At 35.5% G+C, this 15562-nt stretch overlaps 1 protein-coding gene across 1 annotated transcript in view; it reads right to left on the reverse strand.

Moving 5' to 3' along the window:
- The window catches only part of TMTC2 (transmembrane O-mannosyltransferase targeting cadherins 2), a 401251-nt gene that overhangs the window by 169988 nt on the left and 215701 nt on the right, over window positions 1–15562 (reverse strand). The window contains exon 4 of the mRNA XM_084877291.1: window positions 2636–2750. Within this exon, the coding sequence (XP_084733417.1) occupies window positions 2636–2750 (115 nt within the window). The remainder of the gene's footprint in view (window positions 1–2635; window positions 2751–15562) is intronic.

Raw genomic sequence — 15562 nt, forward strand, 5'->3', positions numbered from 1 at the left:
GCCTGGTTTCACCCAACTGCTCTCCCCTACCAGCCTGGTTGCCCCTAAACACCCTCCCCTGCTGGCCTGGTCACCCCCAACTGCCTTCCCCTGCTGGTCTGGTTGCCTCTAACTGCCCTCCCCAGCTGGCCTGATTACACACAACTATTCTCCCCTGTGGGCCCTCTTGTGGTGGCCATCTTTGACCAAATGGGAGCAGCTATCTTTGACCACATGGGGGCAGCCATCTTGTGCAAGGGTGTGAGGGTCAATTTGAATATTGCCTCTTTATTCTATAGGATATTATGGGTTGTAAAAGACCTATCTTGGTGCATTTTATTGATATTGATTTAAAAAAACATTGAAAAATTCCCTATTCTGAAATATAATTATTGAATATCAGATTTCTCTCAATGACATGGGTTATAAAATCTAAGACATTGAAATCATTGCCAACACTTCTTGTTGGAATTTAAGCCATTCCCTTTGAGCTAAAAGTTAAATGTAGTTAAAAAATATATAACCCTGTCATATTAGTAAAAATATTATGGAGCTTTCTATGGCATTTATGACATAGCTGATTTTCCTATTTAGTGGGAGGGAAAAAACAAAACCTGATTGTGTTACTTGTTAACAATCATTTCTCCAACAAAGATTTTTCATTAGGGCTTGGGAAGGTATATACATATACTTTCATAGTTTATATATGCATCTAGAATGATAGTGGAGTTTTAAACATGAAACTTTTAGATTACATGTAAATTGAATTTATCAAATAAAATAAACTTCTCTTCTCAGAAAAGAATAAGCCTAAATAGTTACATTTCCTTTTTTCTTTCAACTTTTGCCCAACAGGTATCCACAAGAGTTAGAGAACTGTGGATAAAAGAGAGAAAAATAAAATAAAAACAGAGATGCTAATGGTTCAGCTTGTTTTCTCCCCCAAAATGTACAAAGAATGAACACCATAAGAAAACTCTCAACGCATATTGTAAGGCAAGTGGTCCCTTTGACAACATTACTTTCATCTACAAAAAGTAAATAAATAAATAAGAGGAACATTTGTGTAAATTTATCAAGCTGATAAGGTTTTTTCATGAAATAAAGATTCTATCAACCAATAATATAGTAACATCACAATATTTAGATGGAGGAGATGTGGGAAAAGACTTTGTAGAAATATCAAGATATATTTATTCCAGAAAAAAAAAAGTAAACTAAATTATTTCAGGGAAAAGGATGGTGATATATTTGGTGAGCATGAAACACAGCAGAGAGCACCAGGGGTTGTGCAAGCTGGAAAGGATATGCTCCATCTGAAAGCCTTACAGGTAAAAAAAGAAAAAAATTAAATCTGTGCAGGTCAACATACAACACATGCTGACCTCATTTAAACAACAGGCTATGAGACTGAGACCCCAGTGTGAAGTTCTGGGAAGTTAAAAACAAGGTAAATGCAAAGAACTTGTATGCATACAGTATACGCATAACACATGGACACAGATACAAGGGTGGTGAAGGCCTGGGGTGGGGGTGGGGGGACCAGCTAGCAGGGGAAAAAGGGGACATATTTCACAACCCTCCTCTCCCCTCCTTTCCACTAGAGTTCACTCCAATTTTGGTGGCACTGTCAACAGTGGTATCTTATAGCCCCTGCCACACTGCCCAGTGTTTCATCCAAGAAAGGAAGATATAGCAAGACCTTTTTTTGCAAGATTAATAGAGACACCAAGACAATCATGTCTAGTCTGAGGAGTTAGGATGCTATACACATAACAGTATAAGAATCACCTTCCCAATGGCTATACTAGTAGACAGAGTTCTACAGAGAAAGAAATGAACCCAGAGGAACCAGAGCCACAAAATGAAGACAAATTCTTACAACATAATAAAGCACTTGAATCTAATTGTGCCACATCTAGTTAATGCCAGGAATTTTCAGTTATGGGAGTTAATAAAATCTCTTCTGTGTTTAAGCAAGTTTAGACTACATTTCTATTACTTATAAAGAAAAGAGTGTCATAAATATAAGAGGCCAAAAAAGGGATTTGGGTTAATTAGCATTTATTCATCCACATCTCACTGTACCCCTAAGGTCTTTTTATTTAAAGAACAAAACCAATTTTTCCCCTAGAGATTTTTCTAATCCAGTGTACACAAATATTCTAAATTACCCAATTATCCCAAACTAATTATTAGTATCATTGGAGAGGGGAGAAATAAAAGAAGAGTCATTATCTTGGTCACTAATACATGTTCTACATATACTTGAAAGAAATTTTTTAATAGAGGACAAAATCTATTATTACTAATAGTCAAGATATCAATTATATAAATTATCAACCATAGCAGGTTTATTTTATGAACCCATCTAAGTATTAATGGAACACACTTTTTAAAAATTTAAAAGCATTTAAACCAATTTTTGTTAAATGGCACAGTACCTCAGTTGTGTCACATTAATACACATGAATATCAGTGAGGTGGCCCATAACAAAGAATCACAAATACCATCCACCTACTAGTCTATGATTAAAGAAAAGACTATTTCAAAAAAAAAACAGTTATCATCTCCATCTCCAACAGTTAAATCAATAGTCCCTCTCACCGCAGGTTTCAAAGATGAACCAAAGCAGAGAAAGCAATGCATACTCACAAATTATAAAGCATGTCAGCCATGTTGCTACGGTAGTACAAAGCATTTCTATAGGCGCTTTCAGCTTCGGAAATTTTGCTCTGACTCTTCAGAACATTTCCAAGGTTACCCCATGCTGCCAAGAAGAGAAAGAAGTATTCAGGCTGAGTATCAATCCAATTATACATGACATAGTATCAGGCCATCAGGAAGTACCACAGGGAGAGAAAAGCTTCATAAAACATTTTTAAGATGGAAAATTTATTTCCTTTATACTCTAACATTTCATCAAGCTAGAAGATTAAATGCAACCAAAGCCTAAAAAAATTTAAAGTAATTATTATGTCTCAAAGCTGATATACATATACAGTTCATCATAAGGCCAAGAACAATGTTATCTTAAGATCACCTACAAAGACTTCATGGTCTTTCAAATTTCAGTAGGGGTCTTCATGGCCTGAAATTACTGTATGCTTACTGAGCCAGAAACGGTAAGAAATCATCTTAAGATAAACAAAGATCTCATTCAAATATTTAAAAACTGATAAATGACATAGAGGAACTGGGAATGAAAAGCAGGAAAACTAAACAAGATCAAAGCTATAAAGAGGCTTAATGGGCACTGGGACATATCAGTAAAACATGCTTCGTAAAACAGTTAAGTATAATAAAGTTCTTTTATACCCTTCCTGCTAACAAACACATTTGTGTGAAAAGCAATATTCCAGTACTTCCACATATAATCATATTAAAAGAATCTATATTTTGTGCGCCCTTTGTTTTTCACCCCAAATAATTATGATTTCTCAACATTAAAAAAGAATAAAAGTTATAATTATTTTATCAACAGCTGCCCATATAACATGACTCTCAAGCAGAACTAGCAATCAAACTGGGATGTTTCTCTTGTCTTCCTTCCTTCGCACAAAGAAAGATGGATGTTAAGTCCTAAAACTAGAGTCCCTCACAGCTAGAAGATGGGAATGGGAAAGTTTATATGTCAAGATATATCTGGGTGATTACTGAGTCTACCTGAAGAACGAAAGCAGTTTTTTAGTATCATTTTTTATGCATAAGAAAGTATAGAATCTCTCAAATACAGATGTGTCTATGTGCACTATGATTTAACAGTCTGTGTCTCAGTTTACTCATCTGTAAAATGGGAATTAGTGTCTCATGGGCTTTGTAATATTAATAAATTAGTTAGCCAGCATGGCTCAGTGGATGAGCACTGACCTATGAACCAGGAGGTCATGGTTCAATTACTGGTCAGGGCACAGGCCTGGCTGGCAGGCTTGATCCTCAGTGTGTAGGAGACAGCTGATCAGTGATTCTCTCCCATCATCGATGTTTCTCTCTATCCCTCTTCCTTCCTCTCTGAAATCAATACAAATATATTATATTTTAAAATTTAGTAATATATGTAGGGTGTTTAAGACAGTGTCTGACACATGGCAACAATAAACATTTGCTATTAGCACTGAATTTGTTGTGATTGATGCTCTTTGCAAATTACAGTGTCAAGCATTGATTATAGAAAAAATGTCAAATATTATACACTTTATGCACTTATATTATCTACACAGAATAATAATCTTGTATTTGGAAAGTCAAATACCTCCTTTTGCTGCTGACAGAAAAAAGAGAAAAAGGACTCAACTTAATGACTGTCCAGACCTAATAATGCTACATGCACCATGCCACAAACTTAAATACATCAGCTGAATTCTCAACACAATCCTGAATACAAATATTATGCCCACTCTGTGGGTGAGTAAACAGGCTCAAGGACAAGTTAATACTGGAGTATTAATTACAGGAGGGATTCTAAATCAAGGCTGGCTGTTTTCCTCCCTCCACCTAACATTTTAATACCACATTTCATCTTCTACTACAAAACAACATTCACACACTATGCATTAGGCCTTGATATTATGTCTGTAGAAATGGAGTCTTTAAATTGAAATATAAAAGAAGTAATTTAAATTCGAACACTAAATGCAACAACAAGAAATACAAAGTAGAGAAAACAAGAAAATAAATTATAATTATTTTCAAACTTATTAGGCATAAAACCATGTGTATTTTATACATAGGCTCTCACCTCCAAATTTATAAAGTATTATAACTCTGGAAACTTCTAACACTCAGGCTATTTTTCAACCCACCTCACACCTCTCCCAAAGTTCTGATTGGATTGTGACATTTACACATGAAAACATATTTACATTAGAATCACTCCAGAGAAATGCACCCAAATATTATTTTAAGCACCAGGAAAACATCATGATGATGCTATACCATCTAAACCATAGTCCTAGACCATGCTCAAAAAAACATTATATTTTAAGGCGTATATTCAGAGAAACAGATTGACTTTTTATTCAGAAAGCTATACCTCAATTAAATAATAAACTAACAAGTATTCCTCTTGTTGATAGTCAACACACATATGTATAGAATGTTCACTCATTCACTCATTCGGTTGTTTTTTCCTTTACTCATTTGTAAGTATATTCATTTAGTACACAGATCTTTGTTAAACCCCTATCTTGTGGCAGGTACTTCCTTAGGGGCTGCACACTTAGAAATGGACAGACATGCAAGTTCCCACCCACTCAGAGCTTATGTGTGAAGTGGGGAGTGAAGTGAGATGGGAAAGGGAGGACCACACAATAGGCTGAATGAATGAACGAACAAACAAACGATAAGTGCTACAAATAATATAAAACAAAGTAAGACAGAGTACATGAAGCTAATTTAGATAGAGATAACTTACAAATAGGGAAATAGGTTTGATCTCTATGGAATAAAGGAGAAGGAGCCAGACTTGCAAAGACTGATGATTCCAGATAAGGATGCATTTGATTATTTCCAAGAACAAAAAAGGCCAACCAGTTGAGTAGTGGCAAGATGAAAAGCCATGATGAATCACAGAGGGAAGCGGGAGTCCTTCGGGGTCTGCTAAGCCATAGTAAGGCTGAGGGTTACTTTACTTGCGATGGGTGGGGAGAGAACTTTCAGAGAGGAGTTTGGTGACATGTCTTAATGTATTTGAAAAGATCGCTCTGCCTCCTCTGTGGAGGAGGCACGCACTGCAAGGGAAGAGCAGAATGAACAGAGTCCAAAGGTAACTGCAGTGAGTGAAGAGGGCAGGAGTAGGGTGGCTTCCACCGCGACAGGCAGCAGAGGGAGAGGGCTGCTTCAAAGTGAGGATACAATGAAGAAATTAAGTCCTAGCCGGTTTGGCTCAGTGGACAGAGCATCAGCCTGTGGACATAAGGGTCCAGGGTTTTATTCCAGACAAGGGCATGTACCTCGGTTGCAGGCTCCTCCCTGGTCCAGGGCTGGGTTAGGGTTCGTGCAGGAGGTAACTAAACATGGGTAAGGTTATCTGTGGCAAAGCTACAAGGTAAAGCTAACTGTCTTGTTTTTGTCCAAATGAAATCTCTCACAATCTCTCACATCTTTATAATTAAGCCAGTACCCTGGGTGACTGGGGGTAGGGGGGAAGAATGGAAGAAAAATTCTGCAATTAAGCATATATTTTTATACGATTTTTATTGATTTTGGATAGGAGAGGAAGAGAAGGAGGGAGAGGAGGAGGAAGAGGGAAGAAGAAAACAGGTTGGGGTGGAGGGAGGGAGAAACATACACAATCAGATAGAATACACAATCATACACAATCAGAATCTGACCAGCTTGAGGTCAGATTACTTTGAGATCATGGTAAATTAAAAAAAGCAATACTAATTTATAATTTTATAAAATGAAACGAGTCACTGTATAACAATCCACAAAATATAAAACATCCCTCGCTTGCTATAAATGATTTATTTATCCAGTCATAGAAAGGTCTCAGCATCAAGTCTAAAGGACACCCCTCGTTCTTTATAACTTCTCCTAAAACACCCAGCCAAACTCCTTCCCACTGCAGGATATGTAATGAGACACCACAGGGTCTCCCTGGTACACTGGTCCCTCAGTGTGAGAAGTAAGTCACCTTCCTTACCACAGGTGTGTTGCTGCTGGCCTTTAGATATAGCGCACTGACATCAAGGATTTCATCACACTCAAGTATGAAAATAATCCCATTTAAAAATTCCCTCACCGAAACCGTTTTGGCTCAGTGGATAGAGCGCCAGCCTGCAGTCTGAAAGGTCCCGGATTCAATTCCGGTCAAGGGCATGTACCTTGGTTGCGGGCACATCCCCAGTGGGGTGCGTGCAGGAGGCAGCTGATCAATGTTTCTAACTCTCTCTCTCCCTTCCTTTTTGTAAAAAATCAATAAAATATATTTTTTTAAATTCCCTCTTCCTTAGATAATTGTTCTTCAATACAATGTTTATAAAAAAATATTTTAGGTTTTTAAAGTAAGAGCTGTCAAAACAAAGCCTAAAACTGTCACACACATTTTTGGCGTAAAAACTGCTATCGCCATTTCCAAATTTTCAAATTTAAAGGTGACTGATTTTTTCATCAATGCTAACGTAAAGTTTAATACAAAATATACAAAAGTATCCTAAACCATATGACCTAATAAAATCCCATCAGCAGACGAACAGCAATTCTTCTCATGAAAGCTGTTCAATTATCATGTTTCGATGATAAAACAAAAGTAAAAATCATTGTTGAATTGAGAAATCATTTAAAATCTAGCTAATGCAGATATATTCCAGTTTAAAAAAAAGTATATTAATGTGGAATACAAAATGTACATCTTAAATAGGCTAATATAATGATTTCATGTGTACATACTTAACCTATGGAGTTAACCTACGGAGGAAAGACAAAATAAATACCAAGCATTTAACTAATACTTAAGTTTATCAGTAACTCAGAGAAATGCAAATTATAACAAAATATAATTTCCACTCAGACTGGCAACAAATAGAAAATTAGATAAAAGCAAGCACGAGTGGGGGAAGGACCCTGTGCAGAGTGGGTGGCAGTGCGGCCTGGGCCAGCCATGTGTCACACCATCTGACAGAACTCAGTCAGCTCAACAAACGTCATTCATAGACCAAGGAAACACCCTGACCGGCAATCCCATTCCCAGAGAAACCCTCACCTAGGAGAACACGGAGAGGGTGTTAAATCTTAGTTTTGCTTGATAGTAAAGTAACCGATGGTCTCCCCTGGAGTACTATGAGGGACACAGACTTTATGGATTACTATGCAGCAACAAATTCCTTGTAAACATTGCAACATGAATGGACCTTAAAAAGCCTACAATGTGACAAAATATCAAATGCATTTCCTGTCACACCAGTTATAAATATTAAAATTTCACTTGCACCCAAAATATCACCACATAATTTACAAGAGTATATCATAAATTGAAGGATGCAAGTTAAGGACATTAAAGGAGCTGCCTATGGTACAAAGGGAAGATGACCTTAGCAATAGAGATAAAAACAAATAAATATATGAATTAAAGAGAGGAAACTTGCAGGGATCATCCTGAAAACATGTCATGAGTCAAAGAAGAAAATTAAACCAACAAACACTCTGCAGCTGGGTTCAAGGGGAAGGGAGAAATGAAAAATGAAAGTCACACCCACATTCTTTTAAATAGAGATGGAGTTATCCTATATCCTACTTAAGGAATAAAGGGTTTTCACATTCACAAAAGTTTTTCTCGTACTAAAACAATTCAAAACAGATGTTTGGGATTATCTTCAAATTTTCACTTGGTAATTGTACTTTGGACCAACAGAACTTAAAAGATCTTGTATTTTCATTAGCCTGTAATGTCATTTACGTGTTTAGCATTTTTAGGCCCATTATTTTATTTAGGTGTTCAACTCATGTGGTGATTTTTAAAAGTACAGTTTTATTGAAATAAAATCCTCAGACACTAATATTCTTCCAAGAAATTCTGATGAAGCCCCAAAATAGTACCCATGCTTTTATTTATTTATTTATTTTTTTAATATATTTTATTGATTTTGTACAGAGAGGAAGGGAGAGAGATAGAGAGTTAGAAACATCGATGAGAGAGAGTCATCGATCAGCTGCCTCTTGCACACCCCCTACTGGGGATATGCCCGCAACCAAGGTACATGCCCATGACCGGAATCGAACCCAGGACCCTTCAGTCCCCAAGCCGACGCTCTATCCATTGAGCCAAACCGGTCCCGGCGAGTAGTACCCATGCTTTTAAAGTCTGTATTTTAGTAGACAAGTGTGGACAGATGAATTCAATTCACACTTGAAACTCAGGAGATAATATAATAAATCACTTATTTGAAGTTCAAAAATATATAGTTTATTCTAAAATATCAGAATAACTTTTCTCAGTTTTTCCCAATAGTGTTTCAAAATATTTAGAGTACTCATTTTATTCCTGTTGTTTTACAAAATGAATATTATAAGAAATTGCTCTTATATGGGATAGGGGGGACTGCTGTCTGATCTCATGGCTTTTCCTTGCAGCACTATAAATCTAAGTGGCATTAAAGAAAAGGAAAAGAAGGGACAAGAATAGGTAGAGAATTTATATATATATATATATATATATATATATATATATATATATATGTCAAAGACCAGGAATCCCGTTCCCAGAGAAATTCTCACACAGGAGAACACATAGAGGAGATTATATATATATATATATATATATATATATATATATATATATATATATATATATATATATAAAATCATAATGGTGTTTTCATTTACTTAAAACTTACTATTTGCTGAAACTCCCATTTGACCATCATCCCACTTCTAGGAATATATCCCAAGAAACACCTATCAGAAAGGATATATGCATCCCTATGTTCATAGCAGCACAATTTACAATAGCTAAGATTTGGAAACAGCCTAAGTGCCCATCAGCAGATGAGTGGGTTAAAAACTGTGGTACATCTACACAATAGAATACTATGCTGCTGTAAAAAGGAAGGAACTCCTACCATTTGCAACAGCATGAATGGACCAGGAGAACATTATGCTAAGTGAAATAAGCCAGTGAGAGAAAGATAAATATCACATAATCTCACTCATTTTTGCAATGTAATAAACAACATAAACTGATAAACAAAAACAGATTCAGAGACAGAGAAGCATTTATCAGACTGTCAAAACTCAGAGGAAAAGCAGGGGAGGGTGGAGGAAAAGGGTAGAGATCAAACAAAGGACTTGTATGCACACATAAAAGCATAACCAATGGACTCAGACACCAAGGGGGTGAAGGCATGAGCAGAAGTGGTGGTGGCGGTGGGAGGGGGGGAGACAATAGGAGATAAAGACACATACTGGTATGCAATACCTTAATCAATAAAGAATTTTAAAAAAAATTTTTAAAAATATTTGCTTGACAGAATCCAGAATTTTCTTAACCTAATTACCGTATTTTTCGGACCATAAGACGCACTGGACCATAAGACGCACCAGTTTTTAGAGAGGGGAAATGAAGAAAAAAGATTCTGAAACAAATAGTGTCCTAAAATATTTTATGTGCATTAAAACCCAACATCACAGTCATAAACACATGTAATCAACCCTGTAAAGTAAACAGCAGCATTTAGAACCATTTTAGAGCCGGGCAAGCACACAGAGACCACACAGAGCCAGGCAAGTAAAAAAACTTTTTTTTACAGTATATGTGTAGGCTATATTTGGACCATAAGACACAGGGACTTTTCCCCCCCACTTCTGGGGGGGAAAAAGTGCGTCTTATGGTCCGAAAAATATGGTAGAACCTTACTATACCCATTTCATTGATAAGAAAACTGAGGTTAACTCATTTAGTAGCAAAGCTAATGACCAGGAAGATCCAGATCTATTTCCAGGCATTGGAATCTACTTACAGGTAAGGCTATCTCAATCTTTTAATATTATATTGTATTTGAATACAAAGTAGAATAGTGTATTATAATAATGCTACGGGAACAGTGCATGGAACTGTGGGCTGTGAAGCTGTGGCAGGCACAGGGACGGATCTTGGCCCATCTTCGGCCCCCAGCCTCCTGTCTGCTGGCAGCCCTGCTCCTGCCACAACTGCTCCAACATGCTGACAGTGCCAGCCCTGCTTGCACCCCTTGCTGGTGCTGGCCCCAAGCACCAAGTAATCAGGACTAGCACCGGGCGCTGGCAGCGGGTGCAAGCAATGGCTCCAGCGCCAGCTGCGGGTGCGAGTGAGGCCAATGTCGGCAGCAGGTGCAAGGACTGAGCGGAACATGGAGGACAAGAGCAAAGAATTTTCAGTAACCACCAGAAGCTCACCCCCCTGACAGCGACCTGACGCCCTCATTCACCTGCTCCACCATCCTGCCACAGCCGATGCCTACCAAGTTCTGCCCTCTGCCACCTGCTGCCTACGCCCGCCATGTTCCACGTGTGCCCCTGGTGGTCAACACACGTCATAGTGACTGGTTGTTCAGTTGTTCTGCCGTTTGGTCTATTTGTGTATTAGCCTTTTATTATATAGGATTTTTACTCACTTAATTGAGGGACTAAAGTATAATATGAAAATAAAATAAATCATCCAAATAAGTCATCTCCTCAGAACTGCTAAGGGTAAAATTAAACTATCTGGTCCAAATTTTTACATAATTTATTTTCCATACCAAATAATATATTAACTATTTTACATCTCTTTGAGAATTTAACTTTATATACATCCCAGTTTCCAGTTAACTCACTGGAAGTAGAACATCCTGTACCTGTGTGAATAAATGGGTGCTGCTCAAAGATGCTGGGGATTTAAGGAACTTTATTACGATTTTCTAAGTGCCCTGAAGATACCTTACGCACGACAGAGATGGAATAAGCATAGTTTAACAAGTACATGGCTTGTGTAACATGATTTCCTAAGATTAAGCATATATGATGATAACTTGAACAGAAGGCAAACTGATACTACTACATATTGCTGAAAAAGCTTTAGAAAATCTGATCTGCGAAGTTATATTACTTTCAAAAGTAAAACTACATTTTTCTGTTAAAAAATCAGAAAGGGAAGAAGCAGTAGTAATTCTTATATCTCAAGGGTCCTTCAAACTGATACTCAATTGTATCCAAAAGGTATCCATTTACTAAGAAACTTGACCTTAATTCACAAAGAAAGCTCCTCTTGTACTTAGTCCAAAATCTGCCACAATTTATTTTATGTTCTTTGAAAGGCAGAAAAAACAATTAGATACTCCCATCTTGCTAAAGTTGTTCTAAAGAGAAAATCAAATGTGAGTACCCCCTAGAAATAATGTCATATACAGCAATAAATACCCCATTCAAATATATAGCAGTTCCAAATATACAGAGCAAAAGCAAACTTACTCTAAAATGACAACCTCAATCTCTTATCTCTGATATAGTTCACAAAAATCAATTAAAGCAATTTATTTCAAGAATATATATTTTTAAAAATATATTTTATTGATTTTTTAACAGAGAGGAAGGGAGAGAGATAGAGAGCTAGAAACATCGATGAGAGAGAAACATCGACCAGCTGCCTCTTGCATACCCCCTACGGGGGATGTGCCCACAACCAATGTACATGCCCTTGACCGGAATCGAACCTGGGACCTTTCAGTCCGCAGACTGACGCTCTACTACTGAGCCAAACTGGCTTCGGCTCAAGAATATTTTTTAATTTACATCAAAAGTTTAGAGATACTATGCATATTAATTTATTAGAAAAGTTAAAATAATTTTTCTTATAATTCTGGCATATATTGCTCCCAAAATTAGCTAAAATTATGATTTTCTTAAAGTTTATTACTTTAAATTTAATATTATATTAAGTTTAATATAATATTAAATACATAATATTCAGGTCTATGTAAGCAGTAATGTTTCTTTGGATTATAACATCAGCATTTTCACTTCTCTAGTTCACTGAACACAGTCATCAAAATTAGTAAGGACTTTCATTTTTCACTTTTGCTTTCAGCTTTAATTTATTTTCACCTCAGAACTTTAATATACGTCTTTAGTTCCTATATCAAAATCTTGAGTTCTATGCAAAAACTGACAAAATTGAAGCATTTAACGGCATTAAATAAGCTGGTAAATACTAATTTTTGTTTCCTCCAATTTTGAGTTATTTATTTGAAATCAGCCTGATACCACTAAAAAGGGTTAAAAATTGAAATTTTACCAGTCATCTGGGCTAGCTGCAAAAGAAAATTAAGTCAGGAGTGTCTAATGTATTTGATAAGAATTATTTCTATTTAAAGACCTATTTTTAATGTTGTGTATATATTTTATATTTTATTCCTCACAACAAATACTATCATACAGTTGGTATTTGATGAAGAAACTGTGATTTAGAAAAGTGACACTCAAAAGGATAAAGAGAAGAAAGGAAAGGAAGAGAAACACATTGATAAAGGAGAGAAGAGACATGGGTTGTCAAGGTTAACATTACTTAACCTCAACAGAGCTAAAAAGTCTTTCTGATTCCAAAGCCTTTACTTTTAAACTCTATGGAGCACCTAGATTTGTCATCCAAAAATGGTATTACCAAGGGTATAATTTAAATAAATATTTTAAAACATAAGGTTAATTATGTTAAACTTTTTAATCACAATGGAGAGAGGCAAAAGAAAAGAAGAAGGCCAAGGGAGGGGGGAAAGAGCCACTTAATTCCATGGAACTTAAACGTGGCTATTGTTTTCTTAACCACAGAGTTTTCCCCCTGCATCTCTTTGTTGAGGGGTCAACATTTGTAGCCTGGGCTTTCCACTAATTCAACAATAGTTATTTCATGTGACCCCAGGGAAACAGGAGCCCTTATAAAAGTCTGAGAATTTATTTTTCTTAAAGTAATTAGATCTTAGATTATTACACAAAAGAACGTTAAGTGGGTTAAAAAACATGTGTAGTTAAAATCTTAAGTGGAAAAAGGGGAAATAGTTTAAAGATTATGATTACTATGACATCAGAATAATAGAATACTTACATATAATTCTAATTTTAGTAATTTTTTTAATATGCAGTTATTTCTCTTTCCCTATCTTTGGTTACTTCAGGTAGACCTGAAATTAAATGTATTCCTAATAAGGGGAAAATGTATTTAAAAATGAAGTTAATTCGTATTTCAATAGTATGCTAATATTAACCTTGACAACCCATGTTTCTCTCCTTCATCAATGTGTTTCTCTCCTTTTCCTTTATTCTCACTCTAAAATCAATAAAAATACATTTTTAATTTTTAATTTTCAAGTAAATCTGGGGCAATCATAACAAACCTCAAGGCAACATTAAATATTGTAGAAGTCGATTTAAAAAAAGAAAAGAAAAATAATAGACATTCTCATGATTACATTTTATGAAAATTTCTACTTCTGATATACAAATATAATACATCTCAAATACAGATCAATATACTGAAATCTATTAACTTCTATATATTAACTTTTGACAGTTTATCAACTCAGCAACTAGTATTTAATAGAGAAAAGGCATAGTTAATATTAGAGAAAATGAGATTAGAATTAAATAATAAGTAAAAATACAAATTTAAAGAATAACATATTTACATGTGTAGAAAAATGTTTATGCATATTAATAAGAGAAAAGTGTTTTTAAATAAGTATGAAATTTATAAAAATAAATATCAATCACCTTTGCCATATGAACAAATCTTGGAAAATTATCATTTTAAAGTAGTTTCTTCTGTACTTTTAACAGAGGAAGGGGTATTAATTTTCTTTGCCTTTTTATTCTGCTGAACAAACAGATAAAGGTTCTTGAAAAGCTATATGAAGGGGACCTAAGATGAGAAGGGGGAAATTGGACTCACCTTTTATCATGACCACGTCAAAATTACAGCTCAAGTATAGAACAAACAAACTGTATGAACATCTTAAGAATAAATAAACTCAGGGAGAACTTACACAAAGAAAAAGTAAGCATAGAAAAAGTATAGAAACTGTAAAAAAAAAAAAAAAAAAAAGTAACAAATACAAATACAATAACTAAAGTGAAGAATACACTTGAAGGAATCAACAGTGAGGATCAAATCAGCAATTTGGAAGACAAGGTAACAGAAAACACTCAATCAGAGCAGAAAAAAAAAGAATTATAAAAAATTTGATAGCGTAAGGAACTTGAGGGAGAACATCAAGCATAATAGCATCTGTATCACAGAAAGAGGGAAGAGCATGCAAGAGATTGAGAAACTACTGAAGAAATAATGACTAAAAACTTCACTAATCCAGAAAAGGGGAGGGGGGGGGGGGGGAAACACACACACACACAAAAAAACACAAGGACAGAAAGTAGAGAGTCCCAAACAATATGAACCCAATGAGGCACAAACCAAGACATCATAATTAAAATCGCTAAGGTTAAAAACAAAGAGAAAAATCTTAAAAACAGCAAGAAAAGGTCAGATAGTTACGCACATGGGAGCTCCCATAAAATTGTCAGCTGATTTCTCAGCAGAAACTTTTTAGGCCAGAAGGGAATGTCATGAAATATTCAAAGTGATGTAAAGCAAGGACTGACAACTAGAACGTCTACCCATCATTTAAAATTATTCTCTCCCAAAGAGCTTCCCAAACAACAAAAAAGCCAAAGGAATTCACCATTATCAAACAAGTATTACAAGAAATTTTAAAGGGAGTTTTTTAAAGAAGAATAAAAAGAAAAAAGTTAGGAACTAATACAAATGAAAAAATGGCATTAACTAAGTACCTATTAATAACCATTTTAAATATAAATGGCTTAATGATCCTATGGTAAATGGTTTAAAGACACAGGGTAGCTGAATAGATTAAAAAAGAAAGAAACAAGCAAAGAAAACACAAGACCTACATATATGCTACAAGAGACCCACTTCAGATCAGAAGACACACAGCCTCAAAGTAAAGAGATGGAAAAAGGTATTTCATGCAAATGGAAACACAAGAATAGCTAAGATAGCAATACTTATATCAGATAAAAGAGACTTAAACAAAGGCTATGAGGGGTAAAGAAGGACATTAT

Source organism: Pipistrellus hanaki (assembly GCF_964339955.1).
Source record: "Pipistrellus hanaki genome assembly, chromosome: 3".
Lineage (NCBI taxonomy): Eukaryota > Metazoa > Chordata > Mammalia > Chiroptera > Vespertilionidae > Pipistrellus > Pipistrellus hanaki.